This window comes from Podarcis bocagei (assembly GCF_964188305.1).
Source record: "Podarcis bocagei genome assembly, chromosome: 2".
Lineage (NCBI taxonomy): Eukaryota > Metazoa > Chordata > Lepidosauria > Squamata > Lacertidae > Podarcis > Podarcis bocagei.
In genome coordinates, this window is record NC_138126.1 from 106,510,052 (window position 1) to 106,537,833 (window position 27,782).

Sequence of the window (27,782 nt, forward strand, 5' to 3'; positions counted from 1 at the left end):
CCTGTTCATAAGCCCTATTCATGCCTTCACTTGCGTGTAGGGCACTCATGTAGCAAGAGGAGGAGGGCTGCACTTCGTGTGAGCAATGCTTTTGCAGAGGTTGTGCATGTAAGTCGCATGCCTTGGCTGTATGGGTGTCTAGCTTGCATGGGCTCCCTCTGTGCAAGCAATTGCTTTGTGTGAAGGGTTCCTTTCTCAGACCTCTGCACCAAACCCGTGGAGGTCAGGGTAGTGCAGTAGGGTGCAACGTCAAGGACCCAGCCGAATGCGTGGCCCTGCTCTAAAGGCTTGCATTTGATTAAACACTGTGCTATCCAGTTCAAAAGTGGAAGTGAGACATCTCGATTGAAGGGGAGAAGGAATTGACAGCTCTCAGATCTTTCAAAACACCATATGCATTTTAATTTTAAGAACCTGCTAGCCTAAGTATAGTTATTGCAAACATCCTTTTAATTATGAACTTCCCTTCTTTAATTTCTGGCTTGGATTTGTAATTTTTAAAAAGAAAACATCCCCACCCCTCAGAGTTGCACCTGTTGATTCCTGCACAAGTCCTTTTTTTTACGGTGAAGGCCATCAGATATGCCTGTCAGAGTGCCAGTGAATTAAGTTGTTATTTTATTGGATATTGCACAGAATTGTGAGATGAGAGGGAGCTTGGATCTTTTCTTTCTTTCAGTAACGTGGGCAGGCATTCGCCCAGCCAACTGGCAGCGTTCAGCTCTTTCCAGATGGCTGCCATATTATTACAAAATTCCTTACAAATTTTTCTCCCAGTCTTTTAAACATGCAATACAAGTGCCTATTGCCTTAGCATGAGGGTAAAGTTAATCAGAATATCACATATAGGCCTTGCCTTACCAGCTGAATTTTAGGCAGCTTGCTCGCCGTGTAGACAGCTGGCGGGTCATGGTGTCTCGTGGAAAATTGGGTAGGAAGTGAGAGCATGAAAAGAGTCTTTGAAATAATCAGAGGTTAAACACTGTCACAGTTGGATGCTTGGAATACTCCTAGAGGCAATGGAACTTGCCAGTTCATTTACCCCCTCAAAGTTGGGATCAGACAGAAGAAAGTAGTCTGGTGTGGCAGCACCTTGCTATATTGTTTTAGAAACCTGCCAAAAACTCATTTATTTCAGCAAGCCTATCCAGGCATATGATTTAGCTACCTAGATTTATTTTAACTGTTTCATTGGTTTTATGATAATTATTTTATGCCTATATTTTTAACAGTTTTGTGAACTTCACCTGCATTTCATCTACAATGTTATTTATGCGGTTTTTTCTTTATTAAAAAAATCATTTTTATTTGTACACTTACCTCTTTAATTAAGCAGATTATAAATCTTCTAAATAAATAAATTTGTCTCACTAAGGTTGAACTCCTTAGGTACACTTATTTGGGAGTGAAACTTGTTGAACACAGTGGGAGTTACTTCTGAGTAACAATGCCTAGGATTGCTCTGTGAGTGTAAGGGGAGGAATTGAGTGTTGTTCTAAGATGACGGTTCCACGAGGGCAATAGCAGGCTTTGGACTCTCAGATTTCAGCAGCACCCTGTTCCATGCTAAAATTGGGTGCCCCCCGCCTCTCATGCCCCGTTCTAAAGCATTTTATTTTTTTGCACCTCTTGCAACATAGCACCCAGCAGACTCTTGTTAAGTTCTTACAGAGCCCACTGCTAAGTACTGTGGAGTTGCTCAGGATATCTGTCGCTAATGTTCTTTAACACCTATATGAAGCTGTTTGGAGCTTGTATTGACTTCTCTTTTCATCTCCTAATTCAGTTGCCGCGAGACCTCTTTAAGTGCACATATGTATATGTGTATAAAGGTAAAGGTAAAGGGACCCCTGGCCATTAGGTTAGGTTGTGGCCGACTCTGGGGTTGCGGCGTTCATCTCGCTTTACTAGCCGAGGGAGCTGGCGTACAGCTTCCGGGTTATGTGGCCAGCATGACTAAGCTGCTTCTGGCGAACCAGAGCAGCGCACGGAAACGCCGTTTACCTTCCCTATTTATCTACTGGCACTTTGATGTGCTTTCAAACTGCTAGGTTGGCAGGAGCAGGGACCAAGAAACGGGAGCTCATCCCATCGCCGGGATTCAGATCGCCGACCTTCTGATCGGCAAGCCCTAGGCTCTGTGGTTTAACCCACAGTGCCACCCGCGTCCCATATATATGTGTATAGCATGAGGGAAATGTGACAGAACTGTTAAGAAAATACCTTGCTTCAAAGCAGAACAAATAAAGCTTACAGATGCTTAGTTGAGATTCCTTCATTGCAGGAGGTTGAACTACGTGAATCTTAGGGTCCCTTCCAACTCTACAATTCTATGATGAATGGCTGACAGCCATTGTTATTTAAGACGTGCCAGCATCTGGTTTGGATAGCTGTGTTGAGTGATGATAACTCAAGAGGAGATGGAAGTATGTGCTTTTGCTAATATTAGAAAATGGTCTATCTTTTCTCAATCTCCCAAGTGTTAACATCCAGTGCTGGCATTTCTGAAAACAATGAGGAATGTGCAAGGAGGTAGGGGGTAGCAATATGAGATTACCAGCCCTCCTGTGGGGAAGAAACGACAGGTCCTTTCCAAAACAAAGGATGGGCTACAGAGCTTAAATACAGTCTGTCTGTTTGTTTTATGCTGGAAGTTATGCTGGCAATTTTCAACTCTTCCCTTCCCACTCCCCCATATAACTCCCTTCCAGCTTTCACATCGCAATATGTGAATATTTCAGAAATACAGAATATGTTTGCTGGAAGCAGTTCCATTTCCAGTGTTGCAACAATTGTTTTTAATTTTACAAAGTTGCTTTTCTAGATTGATGCTTCACTTTCCTCGGATTCTAAATAATTAAAAACTATTTCTGTTTATTAACTTGAAAGAGGCATACAAGTCTTTCTCTGTTCCTTTTTCCTAAGTTCTCTCTTAGCATTATGTAAGGTAAAGGTAAAGGGACCCCTGACCATTAAGTCCAGTCACAACCGACTCTGGGGTTGCGGCGCCCATCTCGCTTTATTGGCCGAGGGAGCCGGCGTACAGCATACAGGTCATGTGTCCAGCATGACTAAGCCGCTTCTGGCGAACCAGAGCAGCGCACGGAAACATTGTTTACCTTCCTGCCGGAGCGGTACCTATTTATCTACTTGCACTTTCGAACATGCTTTCAAACTGCTAGGTTGGCAGGAGCAGGGGATTCGAACCGCCGACCTTCTGATTGGCAAGTCCTAGGCTCTGTGGTTTAACCCACAGCGAACTATTCTTGGGTATTTTAGTCCTGGACCTTGTGTTCAGGGGTGTCTTCCGCGATGTCTTTACACCTCCTTCCTTTCTCTTCCCACCTTTAAAGCAGTGTGCTGATTAGAACTAAGTGGCAACAAGAAACTATTTCTTAGACTGTGGCACTGGAAAGAGGTTTTCAATTTCTACCTCATTTCTTAGCAGCAGGATGTTTGAGCACTTTGAGAGAAAACATAACAGATTCCATCTGTATTTTATAAATCTTGGTTCCAAGAAGAAACAGGGATCCCACTCTGTAGGAAGGATATTCTATACATTTGCTCATGCTAGAGCCAGATATTGAATACATGTGTGTGCATATGTCTCCTTTTTCTGTAAAGCACATAGTAGTCCTTGGAGGTGCTAAATATGTATACAAGCAGCTAATTTTAACCTGCTTGGGAAGAAACAGCTGCAATTGCCTGGTGTGATGTTATATTCAGAAATCCCATTTCTCCTCCCTACAGAGAAGAAGAGGCCCTTTGGCATGATAAGCATTTGCTGATTGAATGGGTGATTTCCCTCCCCCCTTTTTTCCTTACTGGCGTAAGCACTTAGTTATCAAGGAAGACATTAAGCAGAATCTTCTTCAAAATATTTCTCAATCTCTTTCTTGTGCTGATTGATGGAGGAGGAAGAGGCAAGATAGTATTGACACAGTGTCTAGTATTGTCACTGATTAGGGTACTTACTGCAGAGAACCATACTGGTGACGTACAGATGCATTTTTTACTTGTGTGCAATTTTAATACAACAAAACCAAAACACCAAACCGGCTTGCAAATACAAAGGACAGTTTTACTTAGTTCAGCAAATTAAAGTGCAACATGCATATCAAAGCCTGGATATACTTATAGGCATAGTCAACTAGTGGCACAACTCTGCCAATAATGTATATAGTAATAGTGTTATAGCACAGTTGAAACAAGCAAATTGTTCTGATACTGGTAAGAAGTGACCTTTCTTGACCAAAGTTTCCTGCCTGATGAGTTTGGATATGATCTGTGTTGTTTATCCTCACATATTTAATGTGTATGTGTTTGTAAACTCAAAAATGCATGGGGTTTTTTTTTTTGGGGGGGGGGCTCTTTGCTTCCCAATAGCCCTACCCACTTCTGCAGAAACTTTTATTTTACTGCTTTGCGAGTCTTTGACATTTTATTCCTTAAAAAAATTCAGTAGTGACTATAATTAAACTAGGTACCACCTGTACACTTCCATTTCTTATTATGATGAAGTGCCATTGGCCATAACAAAGCTACAACATGCATATCCATGAAAAATAAAAGGTCATATTAAAATAAAAGTAATGGCTTCAGTAAATGTACATTCCGATCCCTGATTTAGATCGGCGCTAGAACAGAGCATGCAAATTCAGTGACATAGGTAACAATACCTTATAATATGAATATAAAACAAAGATCTGGTCACTGTGCTGCTAATTTCCAAATAATATCATCCACTTTTTACATCACAACATTATATAATTATTGGTTTTCTGCTGACTGGTCCAAACGTTTACTGGGGTGGAGAGATTTGTTCTGCACATTTGCTAAGATAAAACAGATGAATAAATAATGACCTAGTTTACACAATTTGTTAATTCCACATAGAGGTTTTTTTTTAAGAAAACAGTTGGAAAGCTTGCTGGTTTTGGGTGCATTATATTTGAGTAGGTGATCTTGTAGTCATGATTGGCATCTGTCCATGTCTGGAGACAATGGAGGAGTGCGCCTTTGGGGATGAAGTCAAACCATTGGAGAGTTACAGTGCCTGCTGTGGCTGTAGAGACTGATGAAGAGACATGTTTCATTGGAGCTGGGACAGGTGAAAGTGTCCAGTTGTGCTTTTGGAGATGCACCATGGCGTTTCTTCTCTCTGCGCTCGTCCCAGCGGTCATTCCTCCTCTGGTCACTGCTGAGGATGGATAACCTGACTGCATGTTTCCAGGCACTGTGGTCATCTGCTAGGGATTCCCACATGATGCCGGTTGATGCTGCCAGCCTTCATGTCTCATTTGCAGACATCTTTGTCATGCAGAGTTTGTTTGATGATGGGTCTGGTGCCTGAAGCCAGCTCCCCATAGAGCACGTCCTTGGAGATGTATCACATCCTCCCATCCCCTTTTAGGAAAGCCAGCCATTGCTGCAGCTGCGTTGCCGATACACTTGTCCAGCTGGTAAACTGAGAAGTTGCTGGTTATGGTGAAGCCCAGATAGACAAAATCATCTACCAACTCTTGGTAGTACTAAACTATAACCGTGAGTTGTCATGCTGGAGGACCTTGGCCACCTGGTACTTTTTAATATAAATACAGATATAGAACATAAATTTAGATGACTTCTGTATTCTAGTAAGACACTTTGCTTCTCTAAGGGACAGTTTCATAAACTGTGGCACGGTGTTGTTCATTTCTTCAATCAAACAGTGCTTGAACCTCTCTGAGAGCCAGTGTGGTGTAGTGGTTAAGAGCAGTGGACTCGTAATCTGGGGAACCGGGTTCTCGTCTCCACTCCTCCACATGCAGCTGCTGGGTGACCTTGGGCCAGTCACACTTCTGTTAAGTCTCTCAGCCCCACTCACCTCACAGAGTGTTTGTTGTGGGGGAGGAAGGGAAAGGAGAATGTTAGCCACTTTGAGACTCCTTAAGGGGAGTGAAAGGAGGGATATCAAATCCAAAACTCTTCTTCTTCTTCTTCTGTATGTCAGAGAAAGCAAAATATATAGCTTATTTGGTGGGATGAACTCTTTTCTTGAACCCAGAGAAATGCAGATCAGTAGAGCATCATATTAATCTACCTGGAGGTACACTGAGGAAGCACACAGTTTTGCTTTGTTGTTACAGTACTTCTGAAGGATTATAGAATGAAGCTATGCAGAGATGTCAGTGCACCTCTGATGTTATTTTAGAGATAGCTTTGAATCCCTGCTGACAAATGTTCATGTTGCATCTGCTTTTTGTCATCTTTTCCTTCTGTCACAAGACACGCCCTGACCCAGCTAAAATGCCCACATTCCTGCGATTCAGATTTGCGACAGATGAATGCAGCCAAGAACACCACATAATCTGTGTCTGTATAAGACCGTAATCTTTTAAGGGAGTTCGCCGCTGCTTGTCACCACTTCTTCTTTTAATAAGCAGGCTGTCAAGTGACCTGCCGACCAAACCAGGATATTGATTCTCTGAGAAGCCTTGAAATTTTCCCTCCCTGCCATTAGAGCAAGGTCCTCATGTTTTGCCTGTCTGTAAATTACTGCTGTGTAGTAAATGAATCAGTCAGGACTTCACAAACAAGGCAGAACTCTCAAATTTGACATTGTCTGTAAACGAAGCTTTCAAATGCTTCCTCGTTAGGCAAGAGAAATAGAGACTACAATAGATCATAAGGGTTTGCTGTGGTGCTTTCACTACTGAATACAAACTGAGTCCTTTCTGGGCAGACGCAGCAGCCAGCATGGTGTTGATGGTTGTCCAGAGGGTGACTTAGCAGTGGTCTTGATCTCACATTTGTATATCACTGAAAGTCAATACGTTATGCATGGAGCTCTATAATTCCCATAGAACAGGGATGAGGAACCTGCAGCCCTTGAGATGTTGCCACACTACAGCTCCCATAGACCCTGCCCACTGGCCACGATGGCTAGGGCTGGCAGGACTCGTTAGATGAATCCCGCCAGGAATACATTTTGAGGACCTTTAGTTAGTAGACAGGGTGCTTGATGTTTTAAGTGCTGCATGCTTGTGGCACAGATCTTTTAGATTGTATGTCTGCCAAGTAAAATTCTACTGTTGCAACTTGCAAAGAGTGTTATCACAGTTCACTCTCATAAAATGAACATCCCAGCACACAGGAAGAGGTACAAATAATCACTGCTTGGACTGATGCTAATATATTTTCCCTCTTAAGAGTTTTGTCTTATCTTAATTACATATTATTGTGACTCAGACTTTTTTACTGGCCCAGGGTGATAGTTTATTTATTTGTTTGTTTTTTAAAGATAACCCAGCTATATTAAGTACTGCTTAAAACTAACCTGGTTTCAAAGTGACACCTGAAATTATTAATTTAAAGTATTTGTTCCTTGCTACCTTCAATGTCTCCAACGAAACATGCCTTTTTTTACTGCCAATGCTATACCAATGTATGAGCTAGGTTCATCTTGCCTATACTACATAAATTTCCAGGTCACACAAAACAATTTTATACCTCCCTGCTACTTGAAGATGAAAACCCAGACATTACATACTCAGTTGCTAGATTTTCCGCTGCCATGATGGATATCCTTCAAAGGATGGTTTGTGCCACAAACTAGGCCCAAAATGCAAGACCTGTGCTCCTTCATGCTTCCTCCCTTATAGTCGCTTTTAACTGTTTGTCCTTGTTTCTATCTTTTCAAGTTATGTATGATATAATCACCTTTTAACTATTAGTTTTTAATCCCTTACCTGTTTTAAGTCTTATGTGTTCAGTTTATTTGTATGTTAGTCTGTGACTGAAATAAAGCTTGATATTGATACTGATATAAAACACCAACATTTCCATACGTCGTGCAACCCCCCCGCCCCCCAGTAACAGCAACAGGAAGTTGGGGTAGCACACTTAACTATCAGCTCAGTTCATCAAAGATCCGGAACAGGGAGTAAGTCTTTACCAGGCTCTGAAAAAATGTCAGTGAATGTTCTAGGTGGACTTTCCTGGAGAAAGAATCCATAGCTGTGGAGCTACAAAAGTAAAGGCCCCCACCCCCTGAGCCTCCCTCAGTGGAAGGGATGTGGAGCAGGGCCTCAGATGAAGATCTAATGGTCATGTTTATCACCCTAGTGGTATTTATAAGTGAATGAGTCATCCTAGATCACATGCATTAAAGCATGATTTTACATGTAAAAATTACCAAGGAGCAAAAAGTGATCAAGCATTAGGAATATTACCCAAATAGGTCATAAATTGTGTTTTTTATTATGCAGATTGTTGACCATATTGTGACAGAATTCTCTTGATGCTTCTGTGCTTGATTGCCATCTGTATTAATCTTGGATTTTATCTTGTTCCTTTTTCAATTCTGTTTCGCTCCTGCTTAATTCATGAACCAGCAGTGTGGTTGAACATAAAATATTTTTTGTTTGCTTATTGATTTGGTTGTGGCTGCTGGCTTTTTGCCTTTTTCTGTAATTAATTTGAACACTGTTGTGGCTTATGGATGAAACAAGTAAAGCAAACTGAAGCCATTATGCAGATTATGAATATTTAGCTCGTCAACAAAACAATGTGGACCTTCCTATGTCATGGAGAAATGGTTTCCTGCCTAGCAACTACTAAACCCTTGTGACTTGAAAGTTCTGGGAACAGAGTCTGAATGTCCAAACAGAAGCCAAACAGAAACAATTATTTTCACAAATTGTTCCCCAAGTGGGTATAAATTCTATAGCAGAAAGGGCAGATGGGTTGCATGAACAGACGTTTTAGATTATGCTGCTGCCTAATAAAATGGTTCCATTTTGTGGCAAGCAGATACGAGTTACAGCATTCAGTTAGTATGAATACTTTTTCAGAAAAGAAATTAATTTGAAAGCTGAATGCTTGATTTAAATCTACCTTCCTTGGTGATCTAAATGGATAATTTATGCCCATCCGTCCTGATAACAGCTCTTAGGTTGCTGTCATGAGTTGGTGGTCTGTTGGCCAGAAGTTAATGTCATTGTTGTAGAGTTCAGCCAGAGACATAGTCAAAAGCTACATAAGAGAGAATCATATAATTATCCATAGGTAAATAAAATAATAGGTAAATTACCCCGGGACTGTTAAGTTCAGTCAGTGGCGACTATGGGGTGTCATGCTCATCTTGCTTCAGGCCGAGGGAGCCGGCGTTTGTCCACAGACAGCTTTCCAGGTCATGTGGCCAGCATGACTAAACTGCTTCTGGTGCAAAAGAACACCATGATAGAAGCCAGAGCACACAGAAGCGCCATTTACTTTCCTGCCACAGCAGTACCTATTTATCTACTTGCACTGGTATGCTTCCAAACTGATAGGTTGACAGAAGCTGGGACAGAGCAATGGGAGCTCACCCCATCGTTGGGATTCAAACTGCCAACAGCAAGCCTAAGAGGCTCAGTGGTTTAGATCACAGAGCCACCCACATCCAGTAATTATCCCTGGTCTAATACTGTAGCCATGAAGGCGTGATCTGTGCTTAAGAGGCAGTAAGAATTGAGCAGGTGAAGCCTGACCTGACAAAAGACCCCCATTGTTCTGATGGGACTCCTTTTGCTAGCTTTCACAAGTGTGCTAGGTTAGTTGAATAAGGGCCTAAATAAAGACTATGTATTGTGGAGAGGGAGAGCGAGGGAGGGATGGAGAATCTTGGTCCATCAGAGCCTACCTGGCCAAGCTCGGAACTGTCCAATTTACCGCTAGATTTCTGTGGTGCTGGACAGCTCCCTGTGAAACAGAAGGCAGAGTGGCTGTTTCCATAGCCCTGGAGTCTATCTGTCTTTAGCACCTTCCATGCCTGGGGGAAACTGTTGCCCAGCCAACATATCTGGGGATCATGGATGATGGGAGTTTGTAGTCCAGCAATATCTGGAGGGTATCACTTTTGGTACCCTGCTCCATGCTATTTGAGAGGATGACAGGCTGTTAGGTTGCTTCTCTACAGATGCTTTGCTCTTGTGCTGCCTTTCCACATTCCTTGCATCGAGCACACTCTTATTATTCAGTCTCCTGTCTGCAGACGTTTATTCCCACATGTCCTAATGATGCTCTGAATTATTTCCTGGCTGCTGTGAATATATTTGACAACCATGGGCTATGCTTCCTCCTGTGGAGAAAAGATTGAGATATAAAGGGTCACAGTGACAAACAGAATACTTAGACAACTGGAGGTGTGACAGCTCTATTAGGCTGCAGGGAGGCCCTCTCTTGGGATGTAGGGAGTACCTTGCTTTGTGGCAAGCACATAGGCTATGCAGAACAATCTGTCAGTGAAAGGCAGATCTACTTCAACTACTCTGCTTCTGTAGGTGGATGACAAGGGTCATGCTTTGCAGATGGTGTTAATACTGGATGAGAGCACTGAGTATGTCTTACAACTGTTCTTGGGAATGCTGTGGTGGTGGCTTCCTAGAGAGTCGCCAAAACATTTCCTTTCATTTAGCATTCACTCCTCTTGATTTTGTGGGACGCGGGTGGCGCTGTGGGTTAAACCACAGAGCCTAGGACTTGCCCATCAGAAGGTCGGCGGTTTGAATCCCCGCGACAGGGTGAGCTCCCGTTGCTCGGTCCCTGCTCCTGCCAACCTAGCAGTTCGAAAGCACGTCAAAGTGCAAGTAGATAAATAGGTACCAGTCCAGCAGGAAGGTAAATGGCATTTCCATGCACTGCTCTGGTTTGCCAGAAGCGGCTTAGTCATGCTGGCCACATGACACGGAAGCTGTACGCCGGCTCCCTCAGCCAATAAAGCGAGATGAGCGCCGCAACCCCAGAGTCAGTCACGACTGGACCTAATGGTCAGGGTTCCTTTACCTTTACCTCTTGATTTTGTGGGGCTTCTCACATGCTTCATGGGATAGCCTTTGCTACAATATTGGTGTTATCACATGGTCTGGGACATTGCAGCCGTTGAGTAGCCACCTCTCAAAAAAGAAAAGAGAAATGTCTGAGACTAGATTACAATAAGTTTATCTTTCCTGGAGACGGAAATGGATCCCACTACCACTAAAGTGGCCTGTGATCATGTTCTGGTAAACTTAACAGCACAACCATGAGTGTTTTTATTCAGAAGTAAGTCCCACAGAGTTGGATGTGACTGTGTCCTGGCAAACCTCAGTTGCAACTGACTGTGTGCCCTGTTTATTTGGATGTGTAGTTTATTCTGTGATCACATGAGCTTAGAATCTGCTGCCTCAAATAGGACATCCCCTGCACTCTCCTCTTCAAAGTCTACTCCAGAGGGCTGGGGGACTCACTAGAACAGATTTTTTTAAAAAAATTATTTGGCAGAGGGAGTGGGAGGAAGGAGAAAGTCCTATTACATGAGAAGAACTCTGTAGATTGTTGGATGCAATACATGTTGGATGCAATTAATACGGTTGAATAGTGACACTGTCACAGCTTAAAATCAAGGCGGTCACTATGTATCACCATATGCTTAATTGCCACTTTGCAGCACTGATAGTCTAAAGCAGAACTTTCCAAACTTTTCATGTTGGTGACACACTTTTTAGACGTGCATCATTTTGGGACACAGTAATTCAGTTTTACTAGCAAACCGGGGATTACTCTCACCCCTTTACAGCCTGGGAGGAGAGTGGGGAGTGTTTTTGCGACACACCTACACACTGCAGCCGGCCCAACAACATGTTGCGACACACAGTTTGGAAAGCTCTGGTCTAAAGCACGATGGACTAACTTGCACTGAACCCTTCACAAGGCCATATTCCCCTTCACAAGGCCATGTTCCTTTTTTTGCACCGATGAATCCTTTTAAGCTGTTCCCACTTCTCCCTCAAAGCTATCATTCTGAATGGCAGGTTTAAAAGAGACCTTGCCTTTTCTCTATTGGCGTCACGTGCTCGTTTGCAGAAGCATTTTTAATATGCTACACTTTCTTAATGGCCACCAAGTTAAGTGCAACATGACAGTTTAGCATTAAGCTGCATGGGAAGCAATTGACATTAATTCAGAACCTCCTTCAAATGCCTTTTGGCACTTGCTGGTCTGCTAGGAAATTAAGCTGGGTGGGGAAGAGTGTAAAATGCATCTAAAATGTCAAATCTTCGTTGCGACCTGATCACAGCTGTTGCCTATGTAAAGTTCAGGAACAGCTACCTCCATCATTTTATTTCTCGGCTTTCCCTAACATTTAGTGGGTAAATGGAAAGAATTTCTTTATCACAATTCAGAATGCTGCATGTTTTGCCCTTTTTATTGTCCTAATTTGCATTTGCGTTACTTCTGCTGGCTGCTAAATCAAAGGGACCTTTTCAACAAGCGCTGTGCCTGAGAGGAAAGAGTTGGGCAGAAAGAGTCCTAGCAAAATATCAGAAAAATGTTAGCAAATGGTCGTTCCATCCCCTTGTTGCAACAAAGGTTAACTACCTCTCAGTTGCTTTCTCCTCTGTTCCCTTTCCATTATCCCACTTTTAGATTGTAAGGTCCTTGGGGCAGGGCCTGTTTCTTATGGGCATGCTGCAAAATGCCATGCATGCTGATATTTATTCCTATAAAGCGACCCACATCATCCCAAAGTAATGCCTCATTTATCATGTCCCGGATAGGCTTCCATGTACGGTTGGTGAATTCCTCTTGCTGGGTTACAGGCCTTCCCTTGGGTAGAATCTATAAAAAAATAAATCTGTGTTAATCTACACACACACACACACACACACACACACACACACACACACACACACTGTATGGGTGAAGATCTGCTTGGGAGATGATTTAAGTTCCATGCACCTTCACCTTCTGTCTTATAATCCATAATAACCCTCCCATTTATCCTGTAGTAGCATTATGCTGGCAGTAGTAGGTCGACCTGAAAGAAGTTGCTGTTCATTTAATAGCTTCATGGCAAAGAACTATTCAGAAGGAGCTGCGTGCTTCATTACAGTATGGTGACAGTTCAGCCCAACCTCTTCGCCTTCCAGCTTTGTTCTACAGCTCATGCTGCTCCCAGAAGCAGGTGAAAAGAGTGGATCTCCAGACCCCTGCAGCACAGCGATGGAAGAAGCTGAACCTGCCCAATTTCTCCCTGCTACAAGCAGTATAAATACCGTATTTTTCACACTATAAGATGCACTTTCCCGCTCCTAAAAAGTAAGGGGAAATGTGTGTGCGTCTTATGGAGAGAATGCAGGCTCCATGGCTTCAGCGAAAGCAACGCGAAGCCTCCGGAGCGCAGCGGGAGCGCTCCCACTGCGCTCCGGAGGCTTCAGGCGGCTATCCCTGAAGCCAGGAGAGTGAGAGGGGTTGGTGTGCACCGACCCCTCTTGCTCTCCTGGTTTCACTTCACTGGAGAGGCGCTGCACAGCTTTCCCTCTCTGCACAGTGCCCCTTCAGCAAAGCGGGAGGAGAAACAGAAGGGGCTCCGCTTCTCCTGCCACTTCCCTGAAGGGGCGCTGCGTAGAGAGGGAGAGATTTCCCCCCCCTTGTTCTCCCCCTCTAAAACTAGGTGCGTCTTATGGTCGGGTGCGTCTTATAGAGCGAAAAATATGGTACGTAATGGTTCTTATGCATCAGGGGTTTTCTACCCTAAGGTAGAAGGGACACAGTTGTTGTTGTGTGCGTGAAATTTGATTCTGTTACATGTTGTGCCACAGACTCTTCTGCGACTTCACGCTACTCCCAGTTCCTTAGCCTTTACAATCCTGCTTTATTTCAGTTTGACTATATAGTTAGATTTTTTGGGGGATGTTAAGTATGCAGGCGGGGACGCGGGTGGCGCTGTGGGTTAAACCACTGAGCCTAGGAATTGATGATCGGAAGGTCGGCGGTTCGAATCCCCGTGACGGGGTGAGCTCCCATTGTTCGGTCCCAGCTCCTGCCAACCTAGCAGTTCGAAAGCACCTCAAAGTGCAAGTAGATAAATAGGGACTGCTCTTCGGCGGGAAGGTAAACGGCGTTTCCGTGTGCTGCGCTGGTTTGCCAGAAGCGGCTTAGTCATGCTGGCCACATGACCTGGAAGCTGTCTGCGGACAAGCGCCGGCTCCCGGCCTCTTGAGCGAGATGAGCGCGCAACCCCAGAGTCGGTCACGACTGGACCGGATGGTCAGGGGTCCCTTTACCTTTAAGTATGCAGGCTGTGTCCTGTGAGCCCCAAGTTTTATCCACTCAGAACCTGTAATAGCGGCAGATTATTATTATTATTATTATTATTATTATTATTATTATTATTATTATTATTATTTCCCATTCCCCCCCTTTTGCTTTGTTTTTAAACTTATCTAAGACTGAACCCTAGCCTTTTTCATTTTTAAAAAAGTCACTTTGTTTCTCTTCTTCTTGCTCTAGATAAAGGTGAAAATGGGGAACCTTATCAGAGGAAGAAAGGTGCTGGAGCTCCTCAGCCAGATGTTCCTGCTCCATCCCAAAATCTCAGAGACAGCATTTCAGCGCCAGCAAGCAATAGCTGGAGGCGGATCATGCTGCTCATCTTAGCAATAACAATACACAATATTCCAGGTAAGCACCAAACTCTTTCTTAGTGCCAGTGTCTCACTCTTGAAGACCCTAGCTGTTCAGGAGGTGGAGCCAATCTGAGTTGCTAAATGCAATCCATAGAGTTTTCAGAGTGACATGCATTCTTTTTATTTGTGTTTCACTGTTTAAACACACTGTTTTGTGTTGTCCTTCCAAGAACCGGACAGCCTGGAGAAAATGACTTCACAGTTTAGGAACCTTCTTTTCTTTTCACAATTTTCTCTATGCATACCCTCAACTGAACTCACAATCCTTTGAAATAATACAGCTTTTGTTATCTGCTTCGGTGGCACCAGAGTGAAATTTTAAGTGCCTTTTTGGATTTGTTCAACAATTAGCAAATGTGTGCATCCCCACCACATCCCCACTTGGAAGCAAATAAACATATTATTGCTACTAAATCTACCTAAATCTTTAGGAAACTACAAAATTTGCAATTTATTTTAGCAGGTTTATGCTTAATATTTCTAATTTTATTTTAAATCCTGTATCTTGAGTAGTGAAGAGTTCAAAAGAAAATTATGAAGAGTACACACCCCAAGTGCAATTGTCCCATATTCTTAGTTGTTTTGGGAATTTTTGGAGGAATAAATGCTTTAAGTCTGACTTCATGCAACCCAAGATAATATGGGAATGGGCAACACATCTCTTTTAAGAAGATCCTATAACACTTTACCTTTTATATTCCATTTGAATAGATGGAGATATTTTAGATGTTAAAGTTTTCCCTTTCCCAAATGACACATGGGAAGCAGTGGGAATTTTTGGATCAGCAGAGTCTAAAGCAGTGTTTCCCAAATTTGGGTCTCCATCTGTTTTTGGACTATCATCCCATCATCCCTGACCACTTGTCCTGCTAGCTAGGGATGATGGGAGTTGTAGTCCAGCTGGAGACCCAGGTTTGGGAAACATTGGTGTAAAGCATTGTGCTGCTGCTGTTCATTGGAGAGAGAGACAGAGAAACAGAAGCTTGAGCTAAGGAATGAAGAGCAGGTTGTGCTGAGATGCTCTGTGAATTTTTCGTAGCTGCATTGGAAATATAGAATGGAGCGCTGGAATGGTGAATGAAGATTTTTAGGCTCAGTCAGTTTCCACCTCTTTGCTGAAGTTTTTGGCAGTGCACTGAATCCTTTGAGATCAGGTCTTTTTAACTTGTGGAAATGTCTTCAAGCAGAAGGATATTGGTGCATGGTGGCTGAAGCTATAATTTATTTATTTTTTAATTTTCAGATCCTGGTAACAACTAACCTACTGCTATGCTTGTTAAATTATGTCAAGCACAGCATGCCAAAAGAAATACAAGACACAGGTGTTGCATATACTTACCTTTGTGTGGATAATATATGCTAGACACGGGAAGAAGAAGTAGGGATGCAGGTGGCGCTGTGGTCTAAACCACTGAGCCTCTCGGGCTTGCTGATCAGAAGGTCAGCGGTTTGAATCCCCGCGACAGGGTGAGCTCCCGTTGCTCTGTCCCAGCTCCTGCCCACCTAGCAGTTCGAAAGGACGTCAAAGTGCAAGTAGATAAATAGGTACCGCTCTGGCGGAATGGTAAATGGTGCTTCTGTGTGCTGCTCTGGTTCCGCTGAAGCGGCTTAGTCATGCTGGCCACATGACCCGGAAGCTCCCTCAGCCAATAAAGTGAGATGAGCGCCGCAACCCCAGAGTCGGCCACGACTGGACCTAACAGTCAGGGGACCTTTACCTTTTTACTGGAAGAAGTGTAAATTTTTTTTAAAATTAAAATAGAACGAGTAAGGAAATTATGGGAACACTTGCTGGTAATTAAATTAAGAGCAAAATTATAAGGACATGCTGAGTATAAAGAATTGGGCCAAATTCAGTAAGTGAAGCTAGGAATGGTTTGGATTTGCATAGATTTTATGCTCTTGCAATTGGTATAAATTATATGATGTAGGTGGGATATGATAAAGTAGGAACTATATGAGTTTGGTTGCCAGTGAAAGCAATAGATTCACTAAGCATAGTAATAATATATTGCACTTAGTATTTATGAAGGATAATGACACCCCTGATTAAGTCATTTTAGGATATATATTTTTGTATCATTTTCTCTTGTACTCTTCTTTACATCTTGATAATAATAAGAATCTTTTTAAATATTCTTTCGTGTTCTTGGGTAACAAAATCCATTTAAGAGGAAAAGGGAAGAAAATTTTTTAGCCCTGTGGAAGGCAATCTGGACACAGTACTTCCCAGGGTATCATTTGCAAAGTGAAGCCAGCAAGGCAACCTTCTGAGAGCCCCAAAACAAGAAAGACAGAGCAGTTCTGCCACCAGACAAACACCAGGAGCGTGTCAGTAATCGGCTTGGCAAGTCCTGGTTCTTAGATTCCAGAAAGCCCATTAATAATATTAAGCTGTTCTGTGAGCCAGCAAGCAGAAGACCTGCTTTCTCCAGCTTTCTGCCTGAGGCCAGCAAAGACTTGATAGCAAAGTTCAAGCAGCTGCCTGATGCTGCCAATTCCGACATATAAACCTAGGTGAGCCCAAAGAACGGAGGGCTCACATTCTCATTGGGGGGCATTTTCCACAGACTTTCCAAATCCTTTCAAATGATTATGGCCAGGTTGCAATTTCTCATCTTTTTTACTTATGTGTGCGCAGGACACACTGCGTTGTAGCTGCGAACCTTGATGGCTAAGGTGCAGATCAGCTGCGACAGCTCAGTTGGTAAGAGCGTGAGACTTTTAATCTCAGGATCATGGGTTTGAGCCCCATGTTGGGCAAAAGATTCCTGCACTGCTCCGGGGGGTTGGACTAGATGACCCTTGTGGTCCCTTCAAACTCCATGATTCTGTGAACGCCAGCTACTGGGAATCACAAATGGGGACATTGCTGTTGCGTTCAGGGTCCTGCCGGCAAGCCTCTTATGGGCATCTAGTGGACCACTGTGAGAACAGGAGGCTGTACAGTGGTACCTCGGGTTAAGTACTTAATTCGTTCCGGAGGTCCGTTCTTAGCCTGAAACTGTTCTTAACCTGAAGCACCACTTTAGCTAATGGGGCCTCCTGCTGCCGCTGTGCCGCCGGAGCACGATTTCTGTTCTCATCCTGAAGCGAAGTTCTTAACCCGATGTAATATTTCTGAGTTAGCAGAGTCTGTAACCTGAAGTGTTTGTAACCTGAAGCGTATGTAACCCGAGGTACCACTGTACTAGAAGGGCTATTGTCCTGATCCAGCAGGACTCTTCTCATGCCCCTCTTATACAGCCTACATGAGAGGTAGATTTTCACGTAATGTAGCTTTCTTAGCCTAGAACTGGGGAGAAGACATTCTTGCTGAATTTATGCCTTGTAACACTGCGGCAACACTACTCACTGGAAGGACAGATTGTGAAGCTGAGGCTCCAATACTTTGGCCACCTCATGAGAAGAGAAGACTCCCTGGGAAAGACCCTGATGTTGGGAAAGATGGAGGGCACAAGGAGAAGCGGACGACAGAGGACGAGATAGTTGGACAGTGTTCTCGAAGCTACCAGCATGAGTCTGACCAAACTGCGGGAGGCAGTGGAAGACAGGAGTGCCTGGCGTGCTCTGGTCCATGGGGTCACGAAGAGTTGGACACGACTAAATGACTAAACAACAACAACACTGCGGCAAAGGGCAGAAAGTGTAAATCCTTACTGATGATTAAAAGGATTGTTTGTGCAGTCTTCTATTGTGGAAGTACCATTTGCTGTGTGAAGCTCAGGAACAGCATGAGTGCTGAAATCAGGGAGCAGCTAGATCTAAAAGGTGCAGCTTGGCTTCCAACTGTGAAAGGTCAAGCGCTGGGAGCTGGATTTCACCCCTCCTTCATAACTGTCAAGAATCATGGCTTCAAATGGTGATTGAGGCAGGGAGTGGATATACCTTAGTGACTTGGTATCCTGCTGCTCTGTCAGCTGGGCAGCAGTGAATTATTTTTATTGTCTCTCAATTCAAAGCAAAAAAAAAAGGAAAGACCTTTTGTAAAAGACAGAAACAAAGTGCTTCTTCCCCACTTCTCCTGGCAGTAGGTTAATGACAATAGTCTCACTGTTGCTGGAGAGAAATCTTGAAAGAACCTGCCTAACCTTTTTATGTTCCTATACAGCACAAAGCTGCCTTCAGGCAATTATAGAGGCCCTAGAAATGATCTCCTGCTCCTTAAAGGTCATGGCATTAATGTGTTTCTTCTTCTCTGTAATGTTGCTAGCGGTGTGAGAGAGCAGCGTTGTCAGAATTTATATTTCAGGTCAGCTAGTGGACGGTGTGTTTGTCTTGCAACCCACAGTCCACAGAGTAAACGGTTTCATTCTCTGCTTTGCCTTCCAGTAGACTAGAAGGCTTAGCACTCTTTAAGATAAGAAGGTGGCCTTTACTAATCAAGCTTGGACGTCATCAGAAAGGCCACAAAGTCCCACACCTTTGCACAAAAGAGAGAGGAGAAGCTTGAACCTTCAACACGTCGATAGAGTTGGAGCCACGGAACTTGTCTGCGGTGCAAACAGTTGCAAGAACTCAGATGCAACCAAGCTGAACCAAAAACTACAAGTCCCTAAAGAGCCGCTACGCATAAATGATAGATTTAGTGATAGGGCTGTCTTGACTGTAGAACTTTGTGCCTTGTGTTGCAGGGTAAGGGCAGACAAGAATGGCATGGAGTTGATTGCAAGCTACGTACTGTGGGGAGTCTGGAGATGACTACTTAAGTGGGGTGGTGGGTGGGGTACACTATCGTGTGAATAAGTCACAGTGCACTTCACACTAGTTTTTTTCTGACTTGCTGGGGGGTGATGTAGATAGGGAAGAGATAGGAAACATTTTGGATATCTTATCGGAAAGCAGGCTTCTATATAACAAAGCTCTCTCCCTGTCCCCAAATACTGTATTTTTCTCTCTATAAAACGCACCAGACCACAAGACGCACCTAGTTTTTGGAGGAGGAAAACAAGAAAAAATATATTCTGAAACTCAGAAGCCAGAACAGCAAGAGGGATCGCTGCACAGTGAAAGCAGCAATCCCTCTTGCTGTTCTGGCTTCTGGGATAGCTGCGCAGCCTGCATTCACTCCATAAGGCACACACACATTTCCCCTTACTTTTTAGGAGGGAAAAAGTGAGTCTTATAGAGCAAAAAATACGGTATATTGTATTTATCCTAGAAGATTGGAACTTGTGATCTCCACCATGGAAATTACACCAACATATATTCTCTGAGGTGCAACAGATACCACCAATTGCCTTGCCTCTCAACTTGATCCTTCTACCATCCCACAGCTAATTTCCTTGCAAATGTAGGCAGCTGTTCTGGGGTGCTGCAACTTCTCATTAGAGCCAGGTCTGAAAGGCTTGTAATAAATTGGAAATGACATGCAGTTTCTGTTAGTTGAGCACCAGGTGAGCTCCAGCGACAGGCAGCTGGCCAAGGCTGGTTCTTGGATAACGAACCCAAGTTCATTCAGATGCATCGAGCCTCTCTTTGCCAGCCTTCTGCTCTTGTAGGTGTGCTCTTGAGGCTTTTGACGCTTTTAATAACCCTGCACCAATTGTTTCAGGAGCAAAAGGGAATGTTTGTGTTGGATGTTATTCTTCTAGTGCTTTCGAAAAGTCTAAAATCGGCTCCAATTGGCTTAAACCTGCACTAACCTGGACCTGCTTCGACTTATCTTTGTGCTTCAAGAATATATTTGTCCCTTGATAGATACACAAAGAGGTGCTTGGCTCTTGTTGGGCACTACCACCGGATCAATGGTTAAGAACTAGTTAGGCACCTGATCTGTGGTTTTTCAAGGGCTAATGCTTTCAAACACCTTGAAGCCAAATCACTGCCATGCTTATTGTTAGACCCTCATTTGTGCCTTTCTTTCTCTCCCGTTCCACCCCTGCCGAAGCAGCCTGCTCTCCCTAGTCCCTATACATTTTTGTAACTAAGTCAAAGTACAGTGGTACCTCGGGTTACATACGCTTCAGGTTACAGACTCCGCTAACTCAGAAATAGTGCTTCAGGTCAAGAACTTTGCTTCAGGATGAGAACAGAAATTGTACTCTGGCAGTGCAGCGGCAGCAGGACGCCCCATTAGCTAAAGTGGTACCTCAGGTTAAGAACAGTTTCATGTTAAGAACGGACCTCCAGAACGAATTAAGTTCTTAACCTGAGGTACCACTGTATGTCCTTGAAGTGGTCACATTTTCTTCCCTTGCCTACCCATACCTCCATTTCTTCCCTTCCTCTGTTGTTTCCCTCTTTTAGATGGTGAGCCCCTTGGAGCAGGGAGCTGGCACACATATATCAGAGGCAGGAAAAGCTTTGGCCCTTCAGGTGTCACTGAACTACAACTCCCATAAATCCTAGGAAGCATGGCCAGTAGACATGGCTGATGGGAGTTGTAGGTCAGCAACATCCAAAGGGTCAAAGCTTCCTCACTTCTGCTATATTAAAATGTTGTTATATTAGGCAAGCAAGCAAACAAGTAAATAATACATTATCCGTCCGCTTCTCATTTCATGTTGATAAAAGAACTTCTTCTAGGCCAGTAGTATTCAACCTTTTCCGATGACCAACCTTTAATCCAAACATGCATGTGTGGACCCATTTCTTCATTTATTTTTAACCATATATTGGTATGCTGCTGCTGCTGCAACCCATCTTAGATCAGGCTGTGACCTGATAGTGGCTCATGATGTACCAGTTGAAGACCAGTGTTCTAGACCAGCATTCTTTTTGCTAAGCTAGTTATCTACTTGTAAGGAATTATTTTTTTTAATGAAGTATCTTTAAAAATAATAAGACCAAAGTGGCACGGTCCTTTCTTGTCACCTCACTACCTTGCAGCCCCATTTCCAACATACACTGTTACATGTGTGGACCACACCTTATGCCACAATACAAACTTGGAACCAGTGTGGTGTAGTGGTTAAGAGCGGTAGATTCGTAATCTGGGGAACCAGGTTCGCTTCCCCGCTCCTTCACATGCAGCTGCTGGGTGACCTTGGCCCAGTCACACTTCTCTGAAGTCTCTCAGCCCCACTCACCTCACAGAGTGTTTGTTGTGGGGGAGGAAGGGAAAGGAGAATGTTAGCTGCTTTGAAACTCCTTCGGGTATTGATAAAGCGGGATATCAAATCCAAACTCTTCTTCATCATCTCTCTCTCTCTCTCTCTCTCTCTCTCTCTCTCTCTCCCCCATCCACCCACCCACCCACCCACACTCACAACATACAAATGGCTTTCCTGTGATGTGATCTGAAATCTCTGCACTGCACATGTGAGCAGTGAACTCTTACAGCTATTGTGGCACTTTCACATACAAATATCACAGGAATTACAAGAAATGTAGTGTTTAATACATTAACGTTTCAATGGAAATATGTTAAAACACTTATTTTTTCGTAAAATAGGATAAGATGGGGGGAGCTTTAGTAGACTGTAAGCTTTTGAGAACACAGGGAATCCTTATTTTTTAAACTGGTATAAGATGCAAAATAACGCTTATACAAATGGGAGCATTGGTGATTCCATCCTTCCTTCCGCAGTTTAATGCCTGAGGCATAGGTACTTTCTGCTTCATGTTGTTTTGTAACTTCTGGCAAAGAATCCTCTTTTCATTTCTGATAACACCGCTTGTAGCTAGATAACATGTGGGAAAGATAATGGAGCGGGGCACAATCCACTTTACATGCCTGCTTCATGTTTACTGCCTTCAGGAGTCGGAGCAAAAGCCTGTTCGTTTGCTCTGAGCCAGGAACTAATGAAGGGAATAAATTGATATAGACGGGAGCTGCCAAATGGCGGAGTAGGACTTGCTAATTCATATTCTTAGATGCCATTTTTTTCACGGAACATTAATTATGCATTTAATCAGAGCCTGTTTATTCTGGTCCATCTTTGCTTGTTGGGTGGTTGTGATGGCGAGAAATCGAAATGAATTAAAATGTTACGGATCTACTGCAAACAACAATTAGCAAGGTGTAAATGAAAAGTCTAAATACCATTCTGCTCTTCTTTTAAAAATCTGACTTAAAGAGATAGGAGGAGGGAATTTGCACACTCGAAGTCGTCGTCCCCCCATAGCTTTTTGGCTTCTCTTAGCAATATGCTGCCTTGTAGTGTCAGTAAATAAGATCAGCTGCACATGTATGACTGGTATGCGTGGAAGGATCAACAGCTGTAAAAACTGGAAAAAGGAGCAGAGTAGCAAAATGAATGATTTTTTAAAAAATACTCTGGGCTGCATTGACAAATAATGTGACTGGAATGCAATGCATTAGTTGCTGCAACTGCCTAACATTAAATGTTAAATCAACTGGGATTCTGATGCTGTTGCAGTGGTGTTGCAGGCAAATGAACAGCCTTTCTTAACCTTGGTGCCACAGATGTTGTTGGATGACAACTCTCACCATCCCTGACCGCTGGTACTGCTAGCTAGGGATGATGGGAGTTGTAGTCCAACAATATAAGGCTGAGAAAGGCTACAATAGAACGTTTAGGGTCTGGATGTTAAGGTACCATATATACTCGAGTACAAGCAAACCCGAATATAAGCCAAGGCACCTAATTTTAGCACAAAAAACTGGAAAAACTTATTGACTCGAGTATAAGCCGGTTCACCACACCACAAACCTGGTGGTGGCGGCGGCAGCGGCGGAGGAAGAACAAGCAGCCCAAAAGGGCTGCTTTTGGGCTGCTTGTACCTCCTCCACCGCCGCCGCTGACAGTGGCCAAGTCGGCGGAGGAGGAAGGAGCAGCCCAAAAGGGCTCCTTTCAGGCCACTCGTCCCTCCGCTGCCACCGCCTGCCTCACTCAAGTATAAGCTATAGGGGGCTTTTTCAGCATAAAAAATGTGCTGAAAAAGTTGGCTTATACTCGAGTATATACGGTACTTAATTTGCGGCATAGCTTTCCACCAATGGGGTGCATTCTAAAGCTTTGCTCAGAACACTGGCAGGGCTCTTTTATTGGCCAGTGGTGGGTCATTCGATACCACACATCTGAGTGCCTTGCATTACACTTGCACACACCTTGTGCCACCAAAGGTGCAAGCTGATTTTTCTCTTTATACCCGTAAACCACAAGACGTTAATCAGTGCCTAGTCCTAAGCAAATGGATAGTTGTGTGAATCTCTCTACTATTTATTGTTGGCTGCTGTTCTGAGTGGCTGCAGTTATAGGCTGTAGCGTAAACAAGCCACAGGTATGAGCGCTTTAGACCATGAAAACAGTATATCATAATAGACTGGAGTAATAGAAAAAGATACTCATTTCTCACAAACTTGAGTGGTGCAATTGTTTTTTCTTTTTGTGTTGAGTTTCCGAAGGTAAAATTCTCTTAAGTGCTAAAGTGGCTACATCTGGAATTTTTGTAACATTGAGTGCAAAATATATAATAACACAGCGGACAGTTAATATTGATGAAAAATTGTGTTTATTTTCAAGTCGGGATGCAAGGAACTGTCAAACAAACAAATTTCAGTTTGCTTGGTTTCTCAGATTTCCAGTCTGAAATTTAGGTCTCCACATTTCTGCAGCAATTTGCAAACACCCCCCTGCAAAAAACAACCCTCATAAAAATTCCTCAGCATTTTAGTGCAAATTTCTCCCAATAAACATATTTTTGAATGCAGTTGACTAATGTACACTTTTTTTGGCAAGTATCTTCTCCTAATACAATGCTTTTCTAATGTTACACCAGTATATTCATTTTTATAGACATTTTCCCTAAAATACTCATTTTTGTAAACATTGGTTGGGGTTGGAATTGCTAAATTTGGGTAAGTGTGAATTTTTGGAGGGTGGCTGTGTTTCGGTTCTCATTTTGCTTCAGAAAGTGTGAATTTGATAGATTTGGCTTTTATTGCAAACTTAGTTGAATCTCTCTCCATCTGTACTTTCCAGTGAGTTCGTTTTGTTGAATCATAACTGTAGCCTGATTTCTTGTTGTTAATAGTATTGACAACTGTCAGGGGTTCAGGGACAGAGGCACAGGTGAGGGGGGAGACGGAGAGCGATGGGGAAGAATCCCAGGACAGTGAGGAAGAGGATGACAATGACTTGAGGTCTTCCATGAGTCTCTCAAGTGAATCGGAGGATTCCCAGAAGGGGGCGCCCCTGGTCAAGCCGAGGGGGGTCACAGGGGGGACTTGCCAGGAGCAGGGAAGCAGCAGGGAAACCCCGAGTGGGAGTGGGAGATCGGGGTCGGCTTCCCAGCAGGAACGGAGTGAAGAGGGTGGAGTTCCCAGTGTGACACACAGAGCAGAGCAGGAAGGAGACGGGGGAAGGAGATCGGGGCAGGACGTCCTGCCGGAAGGGGCGGAGAGTAGTACAGGGAGTAGTGTAAGTGTCAAGAGGAAGGTCAGGGGTAGCGAACGCGCGGCAAGTTCAAATGTGGAGGCGTGCGGAAATGCAGAGAGCCCGAAGGAGGAGCCTGGCCCCAAAGCACGAAGGAGGGGGGAGCAGGCATCTGAGGAATCCGCGTCAGGGGAGAGCAGGAGGGAAGGAACCCAGGGGGGCAGGAAGACCCTGCGGAAAAGAAAGGACAGGAAGAGGTGGACTAGCACAAGCCTCTTAAACTGGTGTAGAGGCGGGACCAATTCAGAGGGGACTTCAAACGTCTAGGCTAAGAGACGCGGGGCTGCGCGCCTCGGTTGTGGAACCAATAATGAACTGCAATAAACATCCTTGTATATAAGAAGAGCTTGGCGTTGGTCTTTTGTGAGCTGAGACCTGAGGCAGCCCTGACAACAACAAACTTGATTGGTTGATTTTATGTTGTGAAGGAAGGAGATAATAGAATCACAGAATTGTAGAGTTGGGGGGGGGGGACCTTGAGGGTCATTTAGTCCAACTCCCTGCAGTGCAGGAATCTCAGCTAAATCATTATCACTGGCATGGAAGAGAAATGTGTTTTTGTGAGGCTTGTGATATACAGGGTTGAAATATGGCACATATTTGGAAAGTTATTTGGATTTGAAGTTACATTTGTTGAACAGATTTTCAGACTGAATACATTAGAATCTTCTGGTTTCATTAGGCTAATTTAGTTCAATTTATAATAAAACGGCAAGATTGTCTTCAGGTATTTTGGGCTTCTGTATCTGTTAATGACAAAGTCTCACCCCCCCCTCCCCAGCTTGGTCTCTTTGCTTCTTTGGCTTTAAGCATTTACTGGTATCACATTAGTAAATGTCTGTGTGGGGTCTTCACAGCTGAGCATTAGAAAGTTGAGTTGCTTGTCCATATTCACAACTTATTTCACATCAACACCTCAGCAGTAGAAAATTCTAGGAATGAAAACATTAGGGATGAACACTTCATTGTCTTGTCCTCTCAAAGGTCTGGCAGGGATTGGCTGCTGGTAGCCTGAGGACTCAATCTGACCTCACAAGGAGTAGCTTAAATTGGCAGATATGCCAAGAGTCAGACATGGGAGCAACATTTGTGAGTCCAGGCGTACTTCCAGACCATGAAACAGATCCATAAAGCAGGAGTGTGGCCCCATCAAGAGGAGGCATTGACTGAGCATCTCACCATCTTCATCTCTACACAGATTGAGCTTCAGTATGTTTGCCTTTGTCAAATCCATATCTAGGCAGTCTAAGAGATCACATCTCACCTGGCACTGATGAAAAGAAGAATTAACACTGATAGTCAGCATACTGATCGTACCCTATTCCAACTCTCTAGATCAGTGTTTCCCAAACTTGGGTCCCCAGCTGTTTTTGGACTACAACTCCCATCATCCCTTGCTAGCAAGACCAGTGGTCAGGGATGATGAGAATTGTAGTCCAGAAACAGCTGGAGACCCAAGTTTGGGAAACATTGATGTGGATGGTTTTAAGTCTGTGGTTTCATGTGGGTATTTTAAAACATGGAAGATGATATTGAATCCTAAGGAACCCCAAGGAATAATTCCCATAGGGTGTAAGAAATAGTTTCTCTTAGCATCAGAGCCATTGTAAAGTGGAACTCCCAGCTCCCAACCTATGCAGTTAATATCAAAATTGCTGCTGCCTCTGTTTCCTGTTCTAGAAGTATTGGCTGTGATAGTGTAGGGAGTAACAGAACAATCTTTCTTATTTTCTACATGTGTGCCGGAGATAGAATGTATGCTATATATTATTGAGTGGCATAGGAGATAATTCAGGGAGAACAACTTACAGATAAAGGACCCAAACTCAGTCTTGACAAATAGAGTTATTCCTTTCTTGACCCATGTAGCCTTAGTAATTTAAACAGCAGATACCTTCCCCATTGCTGTTTTGCCTAGTAAAGTGCAATCCTATGTAAGTATTCCCAGCTAAGTGGGAATTGCAACCTGGCTGTGTGGTCTGAAAGCGAACATCATTGTCAAGAGTCAGAATGCTTGGAAGTATTACCAGTTTGAAGATACTGAGTAGTTGGTAGGGTTTGTTCAGACCAAATGAGAGCCATTGATCTAACCTTGAAACATGACCCCCTAAGGTCTTGATTACTCTTGGAAAAGAAACGATCTATAGGGATCTGGGAGGCTGCTCAATAACTGTTGTGAAGCCCATTGTAAACCATTGAAAATGGTTTCAAAACCATTTTGAAACCAGAGGACTCAGTGCAACCAGAGGACTCATGATGAATGTCTTCAGATGGATGGTTCATGATATCAAGGGCCTGCAGAGTATTAGTATCCAAGCGTCATCAGTTTAAGAGGAGAAGGTCAGCAGCTTCCATAATTTCTTTCCCATTTGTTTAGCAGAGATGTGATTTGCTGAGGAAAGAGATTTTACAATTGACTTAATTGGGTCTGGGGGGAACTTGTGGTATTCTAGAGTCTTCTTTCTTATCTAAGGGAAGCTGAATTTAAGTGGCTATTAAATTCCGGTCAAGGTTGAGGTTTTTTGTTTGTTTTTTTACAAAAGCTAATACAGGAAATAGCAAGTAGTTTGATGGGGAGGGGAAAGTATCACACTTTTTCATTATTTAAAGACTTTTCATTAAAGTAGCATGCCTGAGGATTTATAAGTGCAACCTTGTGTGCCAAGAAGATTTTCATCTCTCGTGTACTTTGTCGACATTCAGTGCTGAGTAAAGAGGACGCGATCATTATCTTTCTGAGCAAAAAAGACTCCTAGGTCATGTTCTGATGGGCAGGAGAGATTATTCCACTATGTAGGCTGAGTTCTATGTAGGAGGAAGGTGTATTTGAGAACATAAAGTGAGCTCAGATTGGCCACACCTCAAGTATCAGTAAGCCTGGGAGGGAAAGCAACCTGGTAAAGTTAATGGGGAAAACGTAGAGCTGTTTCCAACTTATTCAGATGACTCAAGCAAAACACAGAGGGAA

General features: G+C 43.5%; 1 protein-coding gene across 3 annotated transcripts in view; it reads left to right on the plus strand.

Moving 5' to 3' along the window:
* Positions 1 to 27,782, plus strand: part of SLC39A11 (solute carrier family 39 member 11) — a 277,726-nt gene that overhangs the window by 138,633 nt on the left and 111,311 nt on the right. For all 3 annotated transcript variants that reach the window (XM_081180946.1, XM_081180947.1, XM_081180948.1), the window contains one exon: positions 14,296 to 14,466. In XM_081180946.1, the coding sequence (XP_081037072.1) occupies positions 14,296 to 14,466 (171 nt within the window). The remainder of the gene's footprint in view (positions 1 to 14,295; positions 14,467 to 27,782) is intronic.